General features: G+C 39.4%; 1 protein-coding gene across 2 annotated transcripts in view; it reads right to left on the reverse strand.

Annotated features, from left to right (window-relative positions):
- LOC146614721 (tensin-3-like) overlaps positions 1–25,492 on the reverse strand; it is a 55,532-nt gene that overhangs the window by 25,216 nt on the left and 4,824 nt on the right. The window contains exons 3-16 of one of the 2 annotated variants that reach the window (XM_085375630.1): positions 24,890–24,940; positions 24,684–24,806; positions 24,510–24,574; positions 23,028–23,111; positions 22,656–22,768; positions 21,716–21,776; positions 21,545–21,620; positions 20,819–20,948; positions 20,525–20,590; positions 16,014–16,118; positions 10,407–11,354; positions 6,377–6,504; positions 5,102–5,210; positions 4,947–5,015 (exon numbers count right to left, since the gene is read on the reverse strand). In XM_085375630.1, the coding sequence (XP_085231756.1) occupies positions 4,947–5,015; positions 5,102–5,210; positions 6,377–6,504; positions 10,407–11,354; positions 16,014–16,118; positions 20,525–20,590; positions 20,819–20,948; positions 21,545–21,620; positions 21,716–21,776; positions 22,656–22,768; positions 23,028–23,111; positions 24,510–24,574; positions 24,684–24,806; positions 24,890–24,940 (2,128 nt within the window). The remainder of the gene's footprint in view (positions 1–4,946; positions 5,016–5,101; positions 5,211–6,376; positions 6,505–10,406; positions 11,355–16,013; positions 16,119–20,524; positions 20,591–20,818; positions 20,949–21,544; positions 21,621–21,715; positions 21,777–22,655; positions 22,769–23,027; positions 23,112–24,509; positions 24,575–24,683; positions 24,807–24,889; positions 24,941–25,492) is intronic. The other variant, XM_085375633.1, reaches the window with a different exon arrangement.

Genomic DNA, 25,492 nt, shown 5'->3' on the forward strand with positions numbered 1-25,492 from the left:
TTGCATTAGCTCAGGCATGCTGCATAGTCACTCAAGCTCAGCTTGCAAGCCACTTTGAAACCCACCTCCAGCTGCTTTTTGGTGTTAATGATTTAATCTTTGTCATATCTCTTATCAGTGATGACTGCTCTGTTTTGTAATGGGATCTTGCTGTTGCTCTCCATGTGGAAGAATGTGGAGTTTTATGGCCAAATATAAATTCAAATGAGAAAACAGTCTTCTTTTGACTATCAGACTCCAAGCTGAGATGCACTGGGACACCCCAAGTGTGACAAACTAAGCAAAGTACTTTAGTTGCTTTGTATATCCATCTTGTATATAATCGTAACTTCTATGAGACACATGTGTAGTGAGTGAAATTATCACATTATTCATTATGCAAGCTATTTTGCATGACACTGTGCATACTACAGGCAACTTTCAGTCTTTTGTTGACATCTGGATCATTATACTGCATGTCTACACAATGACCGTTGAAATATTTAGCTAAAGACCCTTTAGCTCACTCCTATTCACTAAGCACAACAAAAAGCAACCGTTTGAAGAGGTCGTGCTCCCCTCTGTGCTATACCCTCTGACTTGCTCCCGACCTTTCACCCCTGAGGTTCAGAAAGTCAAGTGTCTATCTGAGCAAACCATCTGACTCTGTTAAACCTCAGCTCGTAACTACATCTACATTCCTTGGCTAAAGCCTGCTTCCGCTGGCTGAGACCTTCTGTATATATATCAGTGTTTATTTTGATTCATACAAAAGTACACACAGAAATTATCATTACATAACACTTGAATTTGAGCTTGCCATCACGAGGATATGAAAGTACACAAGTGCAGAAACCGCAGCAGAGTTCATCTTTAGGTTGATGATTGCCTGGTACTGTAATGTTGGTTTCCCAAAGGCTTAGATGTGAGTCTGCTATCCATTTTAAAAATCTTAGTGTTGTTACTAAACAGCCTTAAAGCATATAGCATGTGTGGGGTATCTCTGTTTTGGTAAGAAATCTCTGTAGGCACTCATATAGTAGCATATACGCAATGCATTGACTGGTTAAAACACTTTTTATAACAACATCCCATATGTTATATGCAATGTTTGAATAATTACCACCTAACTCAGAAATCAACCCTAGTTCTATCATGTGTTTTACCCTACTATCATTTCTGGGTATGGTCCCCAACTTTATAGTTTTGGTTCAGGTTTATGATGCAGCAGCTCTTCTCTTTTGGCTATTTACCTTTAAGAAATAAACAATATGTTGTTTTCTGCTTTATATTATACTTTTAGATTTGGCTTTTGTGCTACTAGGGTGCTAGTAAATGCATTAAGTGTAACTGGCAAATTCTGTGACTGCTTTACCTGTTTCACATGTTTTTTTTGTTTTACATTTTTTGTCTTTTCTTTATTAGGAAATGAGAAACACTATAGTTAGATCATTTTTATGGTTAGATAAGACTTTCAAGTTCATATTCTGGTTTATTATCTGTCTAACTCTATATTGCCTATGTGTAGCTGCTTTTTATCTTTGCATACTTTTGCTCAAGTGCTAACTGCCCTCTAACTCCAGAGATATAGAATGAGTAATAGCATCTCACTAAACTCTTGGCAAAGAAGCAAAAGACAATTCCCCCTAATTTATATTTATTTAAATAAAAAGAACTTTCACATGTTAGTTTAATAAACTCAGTTTTCCTTTTAGACTCAAATTAGAGTAGACTTTAAAAAAGTCTATCAAATTCACTGGAATACTAAAATGTACACTATAATTCTACGAGCTTCATAAAAATACCAGCACATATGACACACCAGGATCTGTTGTGAATTAGGGCTGCCACGATTAGTCGACTAGTCACGATTACGTCGACTATCAAAATCGTCGACGACTGATTTAATAGTCGACGCGTCATTTGAAGCTTTGTAAGATCACAAAGGACGCAGGAATAAGTAGCAGGATTTAAGAGTGTAATAACGGACTGAAACAGAAGATGGCAGCACTGCATGTACAAGGATGCCAGCTGCCGTTAAACCCCGAAGAAGAAGAAACTGTGTCCCAGAATTCATAGCGCGGCCCAGCGCAGTTGTCAACAATGGCGGCAGCTAGTTAGTTTTAATATTACTCTTATTATTCTTTCTGGGTCACAAAATAAACGTTTAACATATTTTCAGGCGAGAATGTAGCTGTGGAAACCTCAAATATCTGCTCAGTTTATCAAGACACCACATATTTTCAAAAGCGCTCCGACGTTTTCGGAGGCGTCTGTTACCCACTAGCTCGATAGCTAGCCGGGGGCCATGAGAGCACCGGACTCCCGGCAGATCGTTTTCAAACCCACCGCCCTACTCAGGTTAAACATATACAAGTCACTTAGATAACTTAAAAATGTTATTGTTTGGCTTTTTTCAGTATTTTATTTGTTCCTGAGTAAATCGGCTGAGTTTATTAAACTCCACCGAAACAATCTGCACATTTAATTAGAATTCAATTAACTATCATCTTGTCTTTATTTTTAGTTAGCACAGACCTTAAACACTTAAAGCTGTAAGCTAATGATAGTTATATAAGAGCAGATGCTGCTGGTTCAATAAGCTGTACTTTTACGTTCAACGGATGATGATCTGATTAGTCGACTAATCGCAAAAATAATCGGTGACTAGTCGACTATCAAAATAATCGTTTGTGGCAGCCCTATTGTGAATACCTCGGTAGTCGTTACTGGAGCGTTAGTGTGTCTGACTGGGTGCGCCGTTGTTTTTTAGCTGCCTGATGCTGTCCACAGCAGTAGCCTAAGGTCAGACTGTGATTACAATAATGACTGTAAACATTAAAAAAATATTTCAAATGTGGTACGTCACTGTTTTGTCCAGACAAGGCAAACTCTTTCCCAGACTGCAGTTTAATTTTAAGTTGGGGAACAGGAAACTGTTGTCTGATCCCCGAGCGAAAGATATTTGGTGTTGTTTGTTAATTCATCCATGCAGTAAAGAGAAAAAAAAGCCTTTTTTTACATAACTGATGATTACTCTTTCAGCAGCTATTACTCCATCCTGCTGCCGCTCTGCTTTGAAAAACGTGTTTACAATAAACAGGCAGACCCGCTGTTTCAAAGCTCAAACTAATCTGCCTGCAATACAATGCAAAATGCCACCATAAATATCACTTTAATTACTATCTCTATAATAGGATATCACCATTGCAACCAGTGTTCCAAACCGCCTCTGCCATTGCCATCAGCACAAGAACTGTGCACCAGGAGCTTCACAGCATAGTTTTGAATAGCAGAGCAACTCCTGTACATAGGGATGGGTATCGTTTAGGTTTTATCCGATACCGGTGCCAAATCGGTACTTTTGAAACGGTGCCGGTGCTTAAACGGTGCTCGAACCGGTGCTTAAAGAATGGAGAACGCAAACTTTGTCCAAAAACCTCCCATGTTCAGCTGTTTTGTTTTTTTTTTTTTTTGTAAAAAGATAACAATGTTAGCCTTTTCTGCAGCTATGGGGCATATATGGTATCACTCTTGGCTGGAAGCAGTGCTTAAACAATGGGAAAAAAAACACAAACTTTGTCCAAAAACCTCTCATGTTCAGCTGTTTCCCACTTTTTCTTTGGTCATTTTAGCCTTTTTGTCCAGGGTGAAAGGAGTATCTGCCATCAAACAAGAGGACAGCCACATGTAGCTATGATGATGTTTGCTAGTTCACCTTACATGCATTAATGTAATAACGTGGTTAGCCTACTCAACGTAAATTACACACGAACAACATTTAGCTACTCACGCAGAGAAGAACGGCTGCTGCCATCATCATCCTCATCATTTCTGCTACACTGGCAGGGCTAGGGGCCAGGACTCTATTCTTCGGGTTTTTGGGGGATGTTGCTCCGGGTCCGATAACTGGCAACCCACCCAACGTGCACAGTGTGAGGTCTCGCAGCAAGCTATCAAATACGGCGCATTTCTCGGCTTTTAAAAAAAACGCTATGCGTCGCCAGGTGTTTCATCAGTTTCGAGGTGTTACCTCCTTTGACAGTATCACAGTATCAGCTTAAAGCACTTGTTGCAGGCTGCTGAGTTTGCATATTTTGCTGTGAAGTACAACCAGACTTTTGACCGCTTCGCCTTGGACATTTTTAATCTGTAGCTCTGCTCTAACTGAACGTACGTACCTGGCCCCGCCTACTATCCTGGGAAACGTAAAATGATTGGCTAGAAGTGTATCACAGCTCAGGAAAAAAAAGCACCGAAATAAAGCACCGAAATGTGCGCTGCTTTTCGGTCTGGTTACTACCGTTTATGTCAGAACCGGTGCCATCATGGCACCGGACACCGGTACCCATCCCTACCTGTACATATAATGTGCGATTGGCCTTGAGACAACATCACCATGTTGCCTTAGTATGATTAAATGCTCATTTTTACTCATTTCTGACAGCACAATAAACTCCTCCAGTAGCTATGTGGTACGCACCTTCTTAAGCAGGATGTCCCAACAACAAAAGACCCTCCCCTCTCCCCCTGTCCCCTCCCAGAACAGGACATGAGTGGACATCCTGCCAGCAGTGGTCTCTTCCTCTGTTACCGAGAAACTATTATTAGCGGATATCCAGCATGACAAGATATCGAAATCCTTTTGGTTTACCGTAAATAATATAAAGACATAGATGAAAATAATGAAGACAAAGGTCTAGAAATCAGGCATATATCTACCCTGACCACACACAAATGACCAAAAACAAAAGCCATGCCAGCATATGCAGCTAATAGCAACAAAGCATAGGTTAGGTATGTGTATGAGTGTGTGTTTTTGGTATCCTATGCCAGAAGGACATTCCAGCCAACTCTTGAACCCTGTCCAACAGCAATCAGGAGCTCAAGTGTTTGGATTGAGTGCTTTTGTCAGTAACACACTCATCTATGTTTTTGGTCTCTCACACACTCCTGGCAAAATGTACCTTGTGTCAAGCTGTGTTGGTCAAACTGCCTGCCTGTCCTGAGCTGGGAAAACTCTGAGAAATGTTTCACTGGAAAGAGAAGGAGAACACTGATAAGACTTGCTAATGCGAACACACCCACGAGCACAAGTGTTCATTCTGACATGATCTCTTACCATAAGGCGTTGGAGGAGACACTGGGAAGGCAGGAGTGGGAGGGACGATGTCAGAGCTAACTGTCCGTCCTTGATAGTCCACACTGTTGTATTTATAGAGATGTCCGTGCTATTTAAAAAGAAAGAAGTAAGAAAGAGGTATGAAAAAGGGGAGACAAGTAAAAAGCCCATTTTTCCCCACAAAGTCTTAAAAGATGACAAGACACACACACAAGCAGACATCAGTCTTGTGATCTGTGTGTGGCTGCAGCCTGTGTTTTGGTGTAAACACTTGGGCCATTCATTCCACCCAGCTGTAAGACTGAGTGCAAAACTAAAAGACTGATAATAATAATAAAAATAAGAGCAAAGACAAAGAAACATCAACATTAAGATGTAGACATTGTTTCACAATCAGGATCTCTTTATCTCCTTCTCTGTAACAAAATTGAAAGTGCTACATCTAGTAAAGCCCTGTCCACACAAACATGGGTAATTTGGCCGTTCACTAGTGACGAATGAAACACGTACTTTTGGAAAGAGGGCATTCATGCATTTTATGCGGTTGCCAGCATGTAGCATAACAACCACAGCCACTGGAATAACCCCAGACGTGCTTGTAAAAGAATGGGTCGAGTTTGACTACTGATTGGGCATATGCCTTGCATTCAGAAGGAGACACATTGACTACTTTTACTCAGGCATGCATTTTAAAATTTATAGCATGTTTCTAGGGTGATTACTTCAAAGAATGTAGCTTTTTGAAAGCAGATGATTATGCATGATCCAATGCAATGTTAGCTTTATAGCCAATTTGCTCATGCTTTTAGCTTACCCCTGCTTGATTTTGACCTACTGTATTAGATTTGCTGATTCTCTAGCACTGCTAATATTTTCTTTGCATTGTTTCAAATTAGCTGATGATGATTTGCTGCTTTTTGCTTAGTTCCATTGGTGATATTTTAGCTTTGCATATTCCATTTATAGTAATGTGCAAAGCTAACGTGATGTTACCTTTGTGTCACACTAGCTAATGCTATAGCTCAAATATTTTAGCTCTATTCTTGATAGTTTATCTGTTTCATTTAATGCTACATTTCTAATAACCCACTTACCATAGCTTACATCTCATTTCAGATTAAGCTTCTTAACTGAGGCTAGATCGTTGGCAGGTTTGCTGTGTTGTTATTTTATGTGTTATTTTATGTATTAAGGTTTAAATAAAATTGTTTTTACAGATATATCCCAGTATGTAGTATATATTTTACTAAAATGAAACCTAAAAAGTGTGTTTACCTGAGAGGGCAAGGAAGGACTGTAGCCTGGGGAACTCCTTAGGCTCTGATGTCCACCCTCTCTCCATACTGGACTATGATGACCAGCGTAATCTGTAACATCAGTGACCTGCTTCTGTTGTATCCAACCTGATTGGAAAGCAAAGTGATAACGAGGGTTGAGGTTGGGGAGGGCAGTGGTGTGTGAGGAAGAAAGGGAGAGAACAGACAGTCAGTCAGATTATGATCTGAAATGCAGTCAACCACAGATTCAAATTCAGTCATTCCTTTTTCTTCTCCATTGCATATGCTTAAAGTTTTGTCTATTCTAATACAAACAACACTGAACAGTAGTTGGACTTTATTCTGACCGGTTGCAAATTAAGAAAGAAAAGCTGATGACGGTGATTCCTCTTTGACGTGTTGCCTCTGACAAAAAGCTTCTATTAGTATACATGTATCAACAAAGCAGGGAGACTATCACAAGGGCAGAGCTTATATGACTAAGCAAGACTTCACTGTGACCAGATGGTGGAACATCGGGGCGGCTTCTCTGGAAACCATCTGCTGAAACAATCAGTTGTTCTCTTTTCAAATATGAGTGGATAGCCCCCTGAGCTGGATCTTATCTAACATCAGAAATACTTAAATGATCTTTCTCAGTAAGTACAACATTTGTTGTATGGAACTATGAAGAGAGTATAGTTGATAGCTAAAGATTCAAAAAGAACCAAAAGTCAACCAATTGATAAGGAAGTATGAGATAACTACAATATTACTGTAACTTAAATCATCCTAAGAGCCTGCAACAGTTAGCTTAGTATTGGCCTCGCTGAGTGCACACAGCTTAGAAAAACAACTAGATACGTCCTGAGCTGACTAACCAAATGTAGACTGTATGAAGCCTCTCACCATCGGCTTATTGCTTAGCGCATTCCCCTTTCCTTATGGTTAACCTTGCAGTTCCAGAAATCACATCACTTTAAGAAACAACAACATCCAACCTACGCACATCTGGATGGAGCAAAAAGGCAGCACTGCTTGGTTCTTTCAATGAACAGCTTTAAAGTCTTACAAAGTATTAGTCTTGCAAAACCTGATCTAACTCCACAGCTTTGTTCACAATGGTAGCGCTTGCCTCCCCATGTGCAAAACTCATCAGCAACCCACGCCACCAACCAACCATTCACTAGGTTCTTCTCTCATGTGTTGTAATAGAGGATTGTATCCCTGTTTTGGGGTTTTTAAATAAAATATTATAACTATAAATCAGTTACCCAAATTTGTTGACAGATATTTAAAGTCAAAGTGGTAGTGCCACAAACTGACATTCATGGAATGTCTACATTAAAGAACACAAAAAGTAAAAAAAAAAGAAGTAAGAAACAATTCCCGAGTTGCAAAAACAAAGCCAATGGTGATAGCTTCTGTCTTGACCTCTGCAAGCACTTTTCCTGATGAGTTTGTGGGCTCAGACACTCATTTGGGGTCTTTGTCCTAGTGAGTCAATTCCCATAGGTTCCCATATTAAAATGTATCACTTCGAAGCATTAAAAAGCATATCTACAGCTAAAGAAAGGGGGGACAGAAGGATCATGGTTGTTTTCACTGAAACAGGCACTGTTAAAGTTAAATTCTATAATTTGTATCTTTATATTTATATGTTTATGTTTACAGCACTGTCTGCAGCTTGCTAACATTGCTTAGTAACACTAGTACACACTGAGTACACTCCTTCCTCTCACCACAGCATGATCCCTTCTAGGTATGAATTACAGCAGTCAGAACACTGACACTGAGTCCAGAAATCAGGGTTTTATGCTGTGGAGATTACATCAGTAGATTACACACAGTTCTATATGTTTCAACCAAAGAAGAAAAATATTTTTACATGCAATTGTGACCACAAAGTAAAGGCGGATTTTTTTTAAAACTATACTTGGGCAAATATTTTGGGATTATTGTAAGTTATAAAACAGTCTTACTCAACAGCAATCACCAAAACCACACCATAACACAGCAACCACAGACTGATGTGAGTCACAATACAGATATACTGTACATGAGATCACCCTCAGTTGTGGATTCATGTATAAACAGTGACAAGGAACACTGTGAGCTCAGCTTTCACTGTGAGTATTCATCATCTCAGAATCACATGAAAGCAAAGCTAAAGTGGACCAACTGAAACTAATCCAGTTACTGTCTGTCACACACCGGCGGGGCTGCCGAGGGAGCAGTGTCGAGTATCACTTCGTGCCCACCGTGTTTGTGAGAGGGCTATTCTCTTCTGAAGATGATGAGAGGGAGAAGGACAGCAAAGTGTTGTGTCGCAACTTCAAAAGCATTCCTGATTGCTCACACGTTCCTACCTCGAAACATTTCCACAGTAATTAAGCAAGTGAAGTGTTAGTTACAGATCAACCTCCAGCCTACTGATACACTTCATCAGCTACAAACATACATTTTAAGAACTGATATGAACGATTTAGGAGCTGTCAACCTTGCAAGCGCTCAAGTGTTGGGGTGGTCTTACATGAACCACTGGTGGATGATAACATCACTTGTACACTTAAAACCCACTGACCACAGATGACTACCAACTCAGTGGTTGGCTGGTAAATGCATTGAATTCTTTCCCATTCAGATTGCAAGTAATTGCGGCAACCATCTGCTCATATAGCGGTTGAGGGTGTTGCACGTTCAACCTCTGTGCAACCACTTTCAATTGCATTACACAAAGATTTCAGAGTTAAGCATGCCAGATATAAACAAGCCAATCAAAACTTACGCACCCATCAAGTAGTCTGCTGAGTTAACCTGTGGGGATAGGGCCACATCAAAGTCTGTAACTATTTAACGACAAGTAAATCAGTAAACCTTAGTCCTAAATCTGCAATAAGACTAAACTGTCTCCTGACAAATGTATAATATCTTAACTTTATCCAAGAGCATCTGACATTCCCGACTGAATTTTGATAAAATTAAATTATGAAAAAGGATTGTTTTGATTTCTTTCACTGGCAAGAAGTCGAGTATGTCTGTAACCACACATACCTTATTTATGTAACCTTTTATTTCTGCCTCTGTATATTTCCATTCAAAATAAGACAGACTGGAGGGCAAACACATCATTGCATAGCAAGCAGTGAGGGCCTGATTTTACACTGCTTACATAGCAAGAATATGTAAGGCTGTTTAATCAAATGCTTCCTCCTTCTCAGGAAATACACTTACAAACACACCTTCTGTAAGAAATGCAGATGTAGCTCACAACCAAAGAGTGCATCGGCACTGCAGGCAGGGTTATAAAAGCTTCCATGTGTTCAGACTGAACTGAGCTTAACGATATATAAAATACAAGTTTCATCTGTCCACAAGCAATTTTCACAGGTGTGGTAATGGTAAATGAACTGAATCTTATATAGCGCTTTTCTACTCAAAGCACTCTATACAACATGCCACATTCACCCAATCACACCCATTCACCCTTCTCTCTTTTCATACAACACGAACAAATGTGTATTGTATTTGCTACATCTGGCTTTTTAAAAATTGTTTTTATCCATCATTCTGACGTCCATCATTTGTCCTCTGATTGCCAAGAATCTCGAGAACAATTTTATAAAATGACCTATTCTGATCAGGTTAGATGTTAAAGTCAACACTGATGCTAATCAATATTTTTCACTTTTATAGTAGTATTCGCCACACTTCTATGTGTATAATAAGTAGAATTTCCATTTATTTGTTCACAGAATATATTAAACTTAATCTATGTTACTTGTTAAGCACCTTGGCATACCCTTGGTTTTTAAGTGTGCTTTATAAATAAAGTTTATCATTATTATTATTAATCCTTAGGGGAACATAGTTACAACTGTGTGGTGGTCTTTCACTCCAACACACAAATGTCGACCTCTAAAATGTCCCTCTGGTGTTGGAGATATCTCGGATATAAGAGAGGAATCGCTAAAATTTGAGGCTTCCCATTCATTGATGAATATATTACTTGTAATAGCTGATGTGCCATGCATTGTGTTTGTTTTTACCTGACTGATGAGTTCTTCCCTTGTTGCTGAGGCCATTGCTGTGTAGGGAAGCAGAGCGAGTTAAGGGGGAATAGCAGGTAGGAACAGGAACAAAGGTGGGATCCAAATCCAGAATCAGCTGATTGAGCTGCTCTATGGACTCATCAATGTCTGTGGATAAAGACGCTAGTTCGTCTTCTTGACAAGCTGACGTTTGTGTGGTATTAGCAGAGTGTATGTTCTGTGTTTTATCTATGATATGTGCATCATTCTCATGCACCAGCCCTCTCTGCACTGCTTCCCTGCTGCTGAGTCCTCGAGGTGGAGTGTCTGGAGCAGCCAGAGGTGGTGGCCTCCCTTTCTTTATCCTGCTCGACTTCCCATCCCCATCAACTGTAATGAAGTTATCACTGACAGCAGCCTTTTGTTGCTGCTGTACCCAGGAGTGCGTCAAGTACTCACTTTGGGCTAGATTCTGAGTTTTGGGCAGATTTTCGGACGAGAGGGAGCAAATACTACTTGAGTTCGGAATGTCTAGAGCAGGAACTGCACCACTATCTGCTTCATCCTCATCATCCAATATGTCAGTCTCCCTCTCGCTGGACGAAGCCTCTCCATTGATTGTGTGTCCCAATCCAGACTCATCTCTAGCTATCTCCTCCTTTCTTCCACTAGTTGAAGCCAGCTCAGTCATGACTTCCTGAAGACGCTGAGGAAGCTCAAAGTCCACCTCAGAGACCAGCTTCCCTGCTTGGGTGCACTTGTCCTGGTTGGCTTCTCTCTTCAGTCTGGCTCCAGTCAGCCCCTGTGAGGCAACAGACAAGCCAGAATCACTGCTGGCAGATGGAGCTCGGTCACTGCAACTACCACTGCAGGTAGTTAAAGGGAATGAAGCTCCTTCCTCACTACTCGTCTTCCTCTCTCTGCCACTCAAAACAATGTTTCCAGGGTCCAGGGCATGGGGGGGAGCTGTGGGTAGATGAAACAGAATTATACCATCAATTTTTTAAAGCAAAATAAAATAGAAAGTAATTTAGTCAGAGATAATATGGCATTCATATTTCTGACTTTTTTATGCCACTGGAGTTCTTAATGTTTAACTGCCATTACAGGAGAGTACAACAGACAACTGGCTAATTACCTCTTTTGAAGCAGATTTTTTTTTCAAATTGCTAAACTGTATTACGTCAGCAGCACAATCAGAGGACACAGATGTGATATTTCAGCATAAAATGGTCAAAGCTGCACTCGGACAACTGTATTTAAAGCTGAAAACAGCACCTTGGAATTGAACATATTCCTGCTACCGGTGATTCTGTGCCTGCACAACTACTGTACATGACTCATTACGGCAGACACACTCCATGGAGATAACACAGAGCCCCATTGTGTTTGCTGGTAGATGCATGTGTCACACAAAGGACGTGTCTTTCATAGACGTCTACCTTGGGTCAGATACAACCGATAGCATGGTCACGCACACAGCTTTTCTATCCTTTAACTGGGTGTAGCAACAAGAGAATATATTTGTCTTCCTGCAATTCCTGCAATGATATAGCTTCAGAAATGGGACAAATTGCTATTTTTTGTCATATACGGTGCTTAACAAATTCATTAGACCACCTGTCATAAAAACAACAAAAAACTAATATGTTAGAAATCCTGTGTAAAACTAATAATGACTGAATTCATGTTTTATACTTTGCTGAGAAGTCACAAATTAGGTAAGTAAGGTTCATTCAGGTAGCGCTTTTCACAACAAAAGAGTGCTTTGCAATACAGAATGAGTGTAATTCAGTGTAACAATCATTACTGGTAGTTTTATTTTAGCATTAAAAATATTATTTTGATTTAAGAGCTTATCCATGCTGGTGGATTAACCACTAAAGTATTTAATATAGCATCATATTAGATTTTCAATACTTTAAACATACTTTTATGTATAAAGTATTTATGGTTAGAACATAAAAGCAGTCTAATAAATTTGTTAAACAATGTATATCATATGACAGTAAGCTAGGTCTTTGACATTGTTATAGACCAAATGAAAATATCTGCACATTGTATCCGTGAAACACAGAAAACTAAACAGTGCTGTATAACTAAAAGAGCAAGTTATCTTCCAAAATAGGGTGCTGCACTTCGACAGGACTGCCCTGTATAGTAAATACAACAATACGTACAGTGCATACCAGAGCTGTATGAAGATAGCCTCTTAAGTCCAGAGAGGCAATAAAACTCAAATACCAGACATGCATGGTAAACCCTCACAGCTGGTCTAATAGCTCTCTCACAGAGAGATGCACACAGTTTCCAAACATGCTGCATAACTCCACAATTTACAGAACTTCATCACTTTAATAGAAGTAAATAAATAAATAAATGAAGTCGAGCTTACTTTTTCGACTGCTAGGAGTAAACTTTCACTGGCCCCACTGCAGACTAGAAACAGGATGGAAATGCTTTGCTGAAGCCTAACCACCCGAGTCACAGAAAGAGGAAAACAGGAACAGATGACAAGCAGAATGGAAAGAGACACAGGGACGAGGGTAGAATGAAAAGGATGGAAGTGAAAGCAAAGTGAAAAAAGATTTAGGCTAGCTTCTCTTCTTCTTACAGTGTTTGTAGTCCTCACTGTCTCTCAGGCTGCCACAGGAAGACAAGCAAAGAACATTCTTTCTCTTAAGGTGCTAAGAGCTCTCCAGTGTCCCCCCTCCTACTCTCTCTTTCCCCTCTCTCATGTCATTCTTGCACTCAGTCCCTGCACTATGAATCCCCGCCTTTGCCGTCAACACGTAATTCGCTCTGCTTTGCCTCCTTTTTTTTGCCCTCCCCCCTGCATCCTGTCCAGGCTGCGACAGGTAGGCAGAGAGAGAGTGCACTCATGCATTTTTATGTCCAAAGGGGAAACTGGAGAGAAAGGAAACTGAAGGGTGGATCATTCACTAGACTTGCAATCACACACGCACGCACGCACGCGCGCGCACACACACACACACACACACACACACACACACACACACGAACACACAGGTGGAAAAGTGTGTACAACACACATATTGCACTTTCAAGGGAAAAAAACACACACACCAAAAAAACAAAAACAAAAAGCAAACAAAGCATAAGGACCTTGAGCTCTCCAAATATGGAGAGGGGAATGTAAACATGGAGGCGGGCTTTGGAGAGATTGTCTGGAAAAGGGGGATGGGGACACATTGGACAAATTGCAACCTGTAACTTGAACTTGAAGGTAGAAAGAGTGAGATAGGAGATTAGATAAAGGAGACAAGAGGAAGGGAGAAAGTACAAGAAGATGAGGAGATAAAGTGAGGAGGAGTGTGTGGGAGGGCAAAGCAGAACCGTCTGTGATTGAAAACAATGTTCTTGCAAGTGTCTGTGCGGCTAACTGGCATTGCACCTTCATTACGCTTATGTGTAACGTGTAATGCCTATTTGTTTGCATTCATGTGAGCGTGTGTCTATGTGTGTTTACATGCCGCTTGTAAAAGCTCTATCTAAATTACATGGCTGACCATGGGCAGGTTTAGCAAAACAGCTGGAACCGAAGCCTTAACCTTCCACTTACAAGTGATTGTTTCAGCTGTCTCGATTTTGAGGTCTTGTTTTGTATTGTTTATTTCCTGTGTGTGAACATTTATTCCACCTAATGTATAAAAAAATTTTTAAAAACCCACACCCGCCTCCAAAACACACAGCTCTGGTCTGGCTGCGCTCTCAAAGATTGGCGTTACACCCGTTCCCAGGAATGTCAAAGAGGCCTTTGTGACCACAACAGTTGTAAGCTGTCACACTGATGACCAGGCAATTACCCACAAGACTGGCCACAGCAATCTCAGGGATCTAAGGGTATTAACTACTACATAACAGCCAAAGGTACTGTAATGGAAAGGTTACCAAAAAAGCTACAAAACACACACAGATATATAAATATTTGACATATCATCACCTTGTAAAAAATTCTGGGATTGGACCTTAAATTCGAAAGATATGCTTGATGCAAATTTGCCAGGCGTGGTCTCTTCCATCTCCAGATTGCTTGGAAGAACTATGTTCCTTGGACCACTTTCTTAATTGCATTTTCAGCACAACCTTCAGACAGCAAACATCACCTTCTCTTTCAAATTGAGATAAATATTATTTAAAGGGTATCTCTGATATATTCCAGTAGTTTTCAGCAAATGTCAACAAAATACTTTTCTAGTCCATTTTTGATATCAACAAATCAGGGCACCATACATTGGTCCCTTGGGGAAAAGGCTCTTGGCAGGAATATGGCATACAGGGGGTCTCTATTTTGCAGAAGATTCAACTCACATGGTAGAGGCGCAGATAGCCATAAAAGGATTACAAGTACACAATTTAATAGTATGGGCTGTGTTAAAAGCTGGAGACGGAAAAGGATATAATATTGAAGGGGAGGTCATCGAAGTCAGAGAAGTTTTCTTTTAAAAAAGTAACAAGACAAAGTTACACCATTCCATTTGGATAAGCAAGGCCACCAGTCCTTGCCCAGTGAAATCTAACATTGGACATTACTTAAAAACAGATTAAATGAAAGTGATCACTTTTGTTTAACCTCAAACAGGATATTTTTATAAAGCTCCTGAGATACTTGCATACTGCTTTAAATTACTGTTAGTAGCTGTAATTGTGGCTGCAGTTGGCTGCTGTCGAGGGAAGCTGGCTTAACTCTGGCTGCATACAGAGCTACTGCAATCACTTTTTAAACCTCTGTCCTTCCCTAGTAGGCTACTTGAGCATTACTATAATGCTTGCTCTAGTAAAGGGTTATTTCACCAATTGTAAGCTTTTATTTTGCATTTGTTTTTCAACGCAAAAATATTCTTTACAGTCTTTGCTATTGCTATTGCTATTGGTGTGGCTGTATTTAGGAGGTAGAGCGGGTTATCTACTAATCAGAAGGTTGGTGGTTTGATCATTGGCTGCTCCAGTCTACCTGCCGAAGTGTCCCAAAGCAAAATACTGAATCCCAAAGAGCTCTCTGCTGTGTCCATTGGAGTGTGAACGCTCTACTTGGGTGTAGAAACAAGGGCTTGTACAAAGGTGTGTGAATGGGTGAATAATATAAATCACAAATTCTCACTTTGGACAAAGTTAACCCAGATATTTTTATGCTTTATACTGGTCTGCTTTATTTCACTAAAAGCCTTTGTGTGAACATGAGCACGATATAGAGGGATTATGTAATCCTAGATTTTGTAACATTGGACAGGGTGGCTGTAAAGCAGGTACTAAAGCTATCTGCCCATATGGAAATTGCATCTTTACTGGTTCACTACCTGCTTAGATGTGTGTAACGTTTTTTTTAAATGTATTTATTTTTACTTTTATTTTGCGACTATTTCTCTATCACAGACATAGCTTTATTGTTTTTTTCTTGTTGTATTTATATATACTATGTTAAAGCAGTGAAGACAAGCTAATCGATCTCCCAAAAGGGGTATTCAGATAAAATGTTATCCTGTTCAACCCTGGGTAATAATAAATTCAGAGGAAGTACAGAAATTCAAAAAACAGGAAAAGAAACTGAAAGAAGGAGAAGAATGTGGGGAATTTCTGATTAAGAAATATTAAAATACACCTCACCTGTTTCTAGACAAGATGTGTCCTGATAAGAGTCTCGTCTAACCAAAGGGTCCAAGGTGTCATAGTCCACTGTCACAGAGCGTCCATTGTGCCATAGCTCTCTGCCTGCACATGACAAACAGTGCTGGTCAGGAGTCAGTGAAACAACAACAAGACACACAAACTCAAACACTGGTGTTAGGGCAAATCCCCAACAGCCGATCCTGCAGCAAATCTGCTTCAAATATTGCTGTGAGCCTTATTTTGGGTTAGACTCTGATTTCTATCAGCTCATTAAGATCTGTGTGTCTGGATGTGTGTGTTTGTGAGTCCGGCTGTATATATTTTCCTGTGTGCACAGTATCTACAATCCAAATTCCTGTCGTGTGTGTGTGTGTGTGTGTGTGTGTGTGAGAGAGAGAGTGATATCTCTGTGTATTGCTTCCTGTTGAGAGGAAAGGAGTGTGACTACAGTTGATGATGGCCAGTTTGGCCGGTGTGGTGTCCAACACTGCCCCCACCTGGCTGACCGATCATTTCATTCACAGGCAATGTGTCAGAGTGTGTTATTCCTCAGTTTGACTCCTGTCTTGTCTGCTTGAATTAAAGACACATTGAAGCCTGGTGCAGCCTTTTAATCCAAATAATATGAATATAGTCTTGCTGCATCAATTAGAGAGGCTACATGTTTGGATTTTTCAAGGTTTTTCACCAAACAAGAAAATAAAAGTCAGAATATCTGAGGGGTACCGCAGAGAGACAAAAACAGTAGTTCTCCAGGCATCTTGAAGGGCATTACTAAGCTCTTCTTTGGATCTTGGGTTCACTTTCAAGTGATAATGTTGAGGTCCAGGCTCTGGGGAGGCCAATCTATGACTGACAGTGTTGCATTGGGTGATTTTCTATCCAGGTATGCTTTTACTGCACTGGCAATGTGTTTGGGGTCACTGTCATGAACCTGAATTCCAAAAGGACCTGTTGCCACTTATTTTTCACTTAAAATTAATAGAAAATTGGCCAAAATCCAAAGCAAAGTTGGAGAGCTATTACTGAAAACCATTTTAAAACTTAGAACAAAGTCCAAATGTTGCCATTAGGTTGCTGACTGACCAGTCTGTAAGCCAAGCTGACTGAAGTTAAGTTATGATAGATATATTTCAGTGCTTAAAGATGGGTGTGATAAGTGACATTTTGGGGCATATCATTGCTGGTATGATTGCCATAGAAACACCCCCAAAAAAGATCTAGCATAGTTTTTATTAGCCATTAGCATGAGCAAAGCTAGCAATCCTTTACTAACTGTACAGCACAGCACAGAGCTCATTTTCTTTTTCATTTCCTCTTGGAACATATTTATAATGTGATTTGACTAGCTAACTGCAGCTCTGGAGCAAATGACTAAACATAGTTTGTTTGGATGGCAGCGCTGATGCTTGAAAAACTGAAAATGAAAACTCTAAAAGGTTATCTATATGTCATCAAGGGCTACACAACAATCAAACAAATTACAAGTAGGCATGTTGTATAGCTGGTTGCAATACTTGTCTAAGTGTCTTGTTTTATCATCACCATTGGATTTCATCTTGTCAAATTGTGAGACTTTGCAGGAACGCTTGGAAGTATACATTTAATGTAGTCCTTATGCTAGAGTTTAAGTTGTTTAAGTTGTTCCCTCAGTGCTTTTTCTGTGTGGGCCTTCAGGTTATTCATTCTATAAAGTTCTTGTCTCTGTCTATATCTATTTCACTTCCTCTTTTATTTAGGTAGTCTTCTGTCTTGCATTTTTTTGCTTCTTTTGCATCACTGTCTTGATTAATTTCAACCCTGCCTGGTTCCTTTAATTGTGTATTTATAGCCAATTTCTGTTGTTCTTTTTCAGATCATCTGTTAAGCTCTCCTCATCTGCTCCCTGTTCTCTGCAGAATTTTGGATTTTGACTTTTCCCTCTGTGGACATTTGCTTTACTGCATTACAGATTTAATTAAAGGTTAGTTTTTGGTTTAATCTGCTGGTTACCGCATTACCGCATTTGCATTCTTCTGATTCCACACTTCATGACAGCTCACAAACACATATACAAAAGCAAAGAGCTGTTACACAACAAAATGCACAATCAACACAAAGATTACTCATTTTTAGTAATTTAAACATTAAAAATGTAATAATACAGAGTTACTATCTAACTTAACATGGAAACTCTCATCGATATGTTCTTTGTAAAATTCCACTATTTTATTACTTTTATTGGTAATATATGAAAAAAGAATATCACAGTAGAGTATATCTTTCATGTTTTTTGGATTATCAATTTAATTCAAGAGTTAAGCTGTATGCTGACCCCAGACAAGCAGCTATCACCTAAACTCAAACAGGTAACAGGTAGCAGTAGGACTTTGTTGCTACCATTTCCAGTACAGTCGCTGTGAGGATGGCTGTGAAGTGCTCTTTGTGCTGCTTTTCAACTTTGCTGTTGGGGTTTGTGTTGATATAGAAACACTAAAAGAAAGACCTTGTGCGCCCTCATCCTCAGGATAGAGATTTGTGTCAGTGTGTGGGACTCTAGCATAATTTTTGTACTGTTAACTAATAATTATACAACGGCGCATTTCATGTCCTGTTACAGAGTAACACTAAAGTAGTGTAAGAAATGACTTTCTCCAGGAAGTAACTGAATAATTTAACACATTAGTTCGTAATAATTAGTAAAGAATTATTACTACAATAATAACTAATGTGTAATGTGCACTTATTTGGAGTAATGACTCCGAGACTGACTCTGGATCTGGCATTAACAATCTAATCTAATCTTTTCTGTATCTTATTACTGATTTAAAGAGTAGCAAGACATATTTTCTCATAGCTAGTGTGGTGATATGCAGTGTGTTCTGTGACCTGAATTATAAATGCCTGTAATAAAGGCTGCAATCAAATACTATTTAAAAAAAAAAAAAAAACTTCCTCTGTTTCTGTAAGACACCAAATATTTCATCTCACTTTCTCCATCACTAGGCCAGTGAAATTTAAAAGACTGCAGCAAACAGTGAACAAGGAGCTGGTGATGCTAATGTTATTGGTGCTGTTCCAGAATTATTCAACTCCAAATTTGGAGTGGGGCTGAGTTGCAAAGTTGCTTAAAGGCACACAGAAACTGTGGGCAAGCTAAAGTGATATAGCATTTATTTATTTGTGAAATCCGTTGCAAGGGTACAAGCTGAGCCAAAAGTATATATATATTTAAAAAAAAGGCAAATGTGGTTTGGCAATTAAATCAGTGCAGGTGAGCTAGACTAGACTTGATCTAACAGTATGCTTGACTTCTAGGAATCTGTGTATGAGTAATGCTTTCATATGAGTAATTTCTTTCTACCCTGACACTAATACCCATGTGCGGTACTGACCCACTATGTCTATGCTCTTCTAGGGCAACTGTCATGCAGCGTTAACTTGGCACTAGTACATTCGTGAGTCAGATCAAGTTTTATATGAAGAAGAAATCTTTCGCTTGAGACCTGCAAATACATTTCTTTTAAGATACAGTACAATGTATCTTGGTATATAGTATTGCTTTATATTTTCCTTCCAAGGAGCCAAAGTGCTTTAGAGCAATAGTTTTCCAGGCATCTGAAAGCCTTAGAACGTTTTTAGGAGAAAGTCTGACTCATTGGTGGAGGCTCTGTCATGGTTTGGAGCTGCATTTCAGCCAGTGGTGTTGAAGATTCTGACAACACCGATGGAAATATGAAAACAGAAAAGCACCAGCTGTTTTTGATCAACCATCCAGTATCATCTGAAAAGCATCTGATTGGCAACAGCTTAGTTTTTCAGCACAACAATGACCCCAAACACACTGCCAGTGGAGTAAAAGCATACCTGGATAGAAAAACTGAATATTCTCAGTCATGAACTGGCCTCCCCAGGCTGGCCTCCCCACACTGCTTCGATAATGTACTTCCACATTATCGAAGCAGTGTGGGTTCATCTCGACAGAGAACAGAAGTCAGCCAACGTTCAAAGAAGAGCTTTGAATGTCCTTGAAGAGGATAACTATTCCTGGAGACTACTTAAGAAATTACACCCAAGCTTGCCTAAGAGAGCTCAGGCTGCGTTGAAAAATAAGCTGTCATAGCAAATATTGATTTCCAAGCTTATTAGAATTGCACAAACTCAGTTTTTTACCTTATATCCTGTATTTCCATACTTGTGCAAATATTTCAATAAAGCGCTGCATCTTTTTTCTATTTCGTAAAAAAATATAAAGAAATGAGGAGTGGGTCAGGAGTTTTGAACAGTACTGTAGTTATTCTACAAATGGCAGCTGCCAAACGATCTGCTTTTAATGAGTGGTGGAGTATATAAAAATGTTTTATGTTTCTAAACAGGATCAAAAGACTTTAGCTGGCTCAATGAGAATTCTTAATATCCACCAGAAACTGCAACACCTGCATCATATTTTAACCAAAATTATGATTATGCATATACAAGCTTTACTGAAGAACACATCAAAGGAAAGTTTTTTGTGAGAGACAGCCTACCTGCAATTTTTTCAGGACTTTCAGAGAATAGCAGCTCTACTTTTCCATCTTCTGGGAACCGGGCATCTGGAATGTTAAGGGAGAGATCAGAGAGCTGGACAGTTAACTTGGCATTCTGTGCATATTTCCATGTGCCCTTCACACCTGCAGAGCTGATATGGTTCCAGGGTTAGTTCAGGTAGATGGAGAGCAGACTGGCTGATAGATTTATCAGTTACTGATTAAGCTTGATAGTGGTGCTGCACTAAGACTGCACCTGGCAGTGTGTAGGCTGAGGTAGCAGGTCATAAATACCTTCTCTGGCACAGTCAAGGTCCGCCTTTGAGAAAGTGAGGGCATGTCCACATATGAGGCCCGTGTGAAACTGGAGCCGGAAGACGACCTGACGACTAGCTGACCGGCTGTTTTTGTCATAACAAACCACCTACAAACAGACAGTGAGACGGTAATAAAAACAAATAAAAAATAAAACATGACTGTTCGTTTTTTTTGTAAAGACTTTTAAAAAGTTACATTTAAAATTTAGGCAGATTAAAACAAAGATAGATTTGGGTCTGGCATTAGACAGAATGGTCAGTTCTGTTTAACTTGTCCTGTTGGTGCTCAAGCAAAAAAATGTACACTCATGCATACATGCAGATGCACAAATAAACCATTAAAACCATATATATATACATATAACTGCAAGTGCAATATTCAAATAATGCAACACAGATGTGTCCTCCAATTACAGAAATGTTTATTATTATTAGTAGTAGTAGTAGTAATAGTGCCGGAGGGGTTAGACATGGGGCTAGATATTCAAAAATCAGTCCACAGGGGAGCATTCGATTCAGGTGAAAAGTTTTAATAAACTTTTCATTCATGAAAGTTCATATTTCTTGAAGAATGAAAAATTCAAAATCAACACATGTTCAAAAAATTGTTTACAAAATTAAACAATAGCTCCTTACTCTTGTGTAAACATCTGCTCATCAGTTAGCTGATAAAAATCAAAATATACAGAGTATCACAACTCACCATGATGTCCCCTTTGAGCAGCTGAGCGGGCTGAAGCACAATGTAGAGGCGATCTGTCTCAGCTGCATTAACATGGCTGAGATGAACATGAGATGCACATATTAGTACCTTATGCTTTATGTAAGCTCCACGGTTACTGTGTTTACTGTGTGTAGATTATGTATTTCTTACTAAATTGGAGACGTGCAAACAGCTTGTAGACTTTGGTAGACCCTCAAGAACAGGAAACATCCTGAGACAACATCAACAGAGATATTATAATTCAAGTTAAACAGGGTAGTTTAAGAAAACTTTGACTAAAGATAGACAGATAAAGCAAGTTCACAACAACAGTGACTCCAAGGCACTTTATATAGCAAGGTAAAGACTTAGACCGTCACTTTTCAAGCACTTCACAGTGGACAGCAGCAGTCTTTGGTGTACAGGCTGGGCACACAGCCTTACACTAGGAACACTCAGAGAACCCTAAGAATCCATTTACAGATTTTTTTTTTTTTTTTCATTTTCTGTTACAATAACATGCAAGGCTCACCTTGGTTTTCACTACCTTGCTGAATTTTGAAATTGTGTCATGTTATGTGTAAAGATCTGATCGAGGTGTTGAGGATCTCTAGATTAAAACAATGGGTATCTTGCTAGGCTCATAAAGGCTCAAATCACATCTCTCCTTCCTCTACATTGCAAGGGAATGTCACAAACTGCAGTTGGTGAAATAACCACTTGAGGCTCGCTCCAAAACAAAAAATCCATAGATTTTCATGTCAAAATGGCTGAAATAAACAGACTGGTATAAAAAAAAGGTTTTGATTCCTATGACTACTTTTTCACTTTCAATGTTTATTTAGCTCACCTGTTTTAATTTTAATAAGCCATAAAGTTATGCACAAGTTTACCTTGTTGAGTTGTACATTCAGTTTTTTGGGGTGTGTCTTAAGTCTGTTTTTAATCAGCTCATATCTGCGTCCCATAATCTTATAGTGAACTACAAATGAGCTTTGCTATCCCAGCTATCCCAGGTTAAATATATGGTCACAACTAATTGAAAAAAAAAAAAAGAGAAAAAAATCAGGATTGCATGAGCTAAAATGCCAAACCTGTTTGTGCTGCTTACCTCCATCTGGTCTTAGTTTGGGGAGACTATAAAGAACAACACAGAGCAGGAAAGATGGAGAAGGAGACATCTTTAGTCTGCCTTTTAATATGCTGCCCAGCATCCATACATACCTGAAAAAGCAGAAAGAAAGTCTGTATCTATAACATTATTAGAAATGGAAGACAGTATAGTTAGATTTTCACTGAATTCCCTGGTTCCATTGGTTCTCAGTAGCTTTATTATGTTAACTGTTTCACAAAACGGTCAATCAGGTGATCAATGAGCATGCGATCTGAGGTCAATGGCAGATGTTTTGGTCACAGAGCAGAGGTTTAGAGTTGAACCACAGTTGAACTTTGACCTCCAGGAATCAGTCATGTAAATCTTTACCGTTTCTGTGAAGGGGTCATAAGAGCAGAGAGCGTGTCATTGTAGAACCTCCTCATGGCGAAATGGTCGAGGGAAAGGTCTGCACTGAGAGACAGACACATTTTTAGATAATGTTCTAGTGTTTCATGTTGATGTGTGTATATATATATGTATAAGAGTGAGGTGTTCAAGTATGGAACACATGCACTGTCAACGTGTCTGAAGTTTCCTCTTTTTCTGCATTTTTTTAGTGATTTGCCTCAAATTGAACTTTCCCAACATGCCATAATAAGATGTGGCAAAACAAGGACATCATTTTAATAGTTCAGCTGTGGACCATAAAATCACACATAAGCTATATGATGATGCTATGAAGGCTCTTGTGTTTGCTCAGAGTCGGTGTAAATGTATTCACTGGTGTCCAACAGAAACAGGATCCCTGCCCAAAAATCAAACATAATCACAGTTCAAAGTCTCTACTGTCAGCCGTGCTGCCCTTTGCCTGGTGGAGACACGCAGCAGATCAGCCACTATTCCCTCTGTCTATTGTTCAATCAGCACTCTTTGATCTGCAAACATGTCCAGCACTAAATGTCACTACTGGCGCAATACTTCACAGCTCCATTTCCTGCACTTTGATGTAATCAGAGATAACATTACCAACATGTGAAGTCCAGAGCCTGAAAGGTTTTTTGGACACAACAACATATGAAAATATTCTTTTTGCATCACTCCGAGAAGTCCATTTTATGAGAATTTAGGATGAATCCTTTGCAAAACTTCAATATCTGTATCAAAATGTAAGGTTATACTCCCAAGAAGAGAAGAGGCCTGTGTTTAGGCCTGATCCCAAATTTTAAAAGACGGTTTATTGATCCAGCTATCCGTGCATAGTTTCTTGATTTATTTCAGAAGCCAAACACCAAAATGAAACAAAAAAGTTTATACTAACACTGTTGCAGAAGGTCTCAAAATTTTTTTAGTCCTGCTTAGTTTCTCCCTTCTCTCTAGTTCATCCAAAAACCAACTTAAGGTTTGACCCTGGAGATGTGTAACACTTCTCTCATATAAAGCCTAGACCGGTGTTGGGCAACCAAGCCTCTGGAGAACTTCAGGACATGTTGAGGAGGTTGTTTAGCCATTTGAATCAGCTGTGTTGGATCAAGGACACATCTAAAACCTGCAGGACACCGGCCCTCGAGGCCTGGAGTTGCCCACCCCTGGCCTATTATCTTGCTGTAGGATGAACTCCTTTGAAAAACCTCGAAAACTGACAGCAGGCTACATTTTATAAACAAATATGGCCTGAACCCAGTATGATGACTAGGGTGATCTAGATCCCTTTATATTAACTCCACCCCAAGGACACTAGTGTAAGATGAGACCTAAGCCATGTGATATTGCTTTGTTTTACATAATGGCAGTGCAGTTATTTAGTCCCAATGCACAACCAATATCCAGCACAGCAGAAACTTTCCCTGCTGTTTAAAAATTCAGTGTTACCTGGCTGAGATGGAGGTGAAGTGAATGTAGGATGCCACCAAAACTCCAAATCGACCTTTTCCTCCCTGTTAGGAACAGTCAAAGGATCAGGATAAATAAAATTTAGGTGCTTACGTACATCGCACAAATGCCTTTAGAGAACATGCCAGTGTCAGTGACTACAGTGATGTTTACCCTGCAGTGTAACACGAGGACATGCTTTAGATGGGCGTTCAGCCAGTTCTCTATTGCTGTGCACACACTGATGATCTGATCCAGGCTGGGAGCCAAGAGATCCACCCATCCTGTGTCCAAAACCTGACGGAAAAAGCCCCAGTTGCGCTATAGTACCTGCTTACAGTTTTACATTGTGACATTTAAACTGAGTGCATTAGAATTACCTTGTGGTTGAGTCTGCTCACAGTGTCATGCTTCCGGGAGAGGTTGATGAGCTGAAAAAAGGGTTGTTTGCATGAGATAAAATAAATCAATCACTTCTGCTGGTTGCATACAAGATTTTTCTGTGGTTTAACATTTATTAACTAACATTTAACCTTACAGTTACCTGAATGTTTGCATCTAGGTATGAGGAACATGATGATTAGGGAAGCAAGGTCAAGTAAGGAACTTTTATAATATTTATCCTAATATAGAGCTATATGTAACTTATAAAACATCCAGTGATTCAAGGACAGAAAACAAAGACTTCCAAACATAAGACAAATTATACTACAACGAAAGGAAGAGTGTAATGAGAAAAATGATAAACTAAATAAAATGTTTTAAGTTTCTCATAGTATGCATTTGATTTGTGTTATGTGGTTGTTTTGATGCTTTCCATATTGTTTTGGAATAAAGAAATTAGTAAAACAACTGAATGTACGAACGGGAAGCGTCATAATTGTTTAAATTATATTTAATTTTTTATAAAAGCAGGCCACTGTCTCTCAAATCTCTGAATCAGTTTGGTTTGCTTTTCAATTACCTTTAAAAATAAAATTTCT

The sequence above is a fragment of the Diplotaxodon limnothrissa genome, linkage group LG17 (assembly GCF_057381915.1).
Source record: "Diplotaxodon limnothrissa isolate DT_005_m linkage group LG17, D_limnothrissa_male_GT1.1, whole genome shotgun sequence".
Lineage (NCBI taxonomy): Eukaryota > Metazoa > Chordata > Actinopteri > Cichliformes > Cichlidae > Diplotaxodon > Diplotaxodon limnothrissa.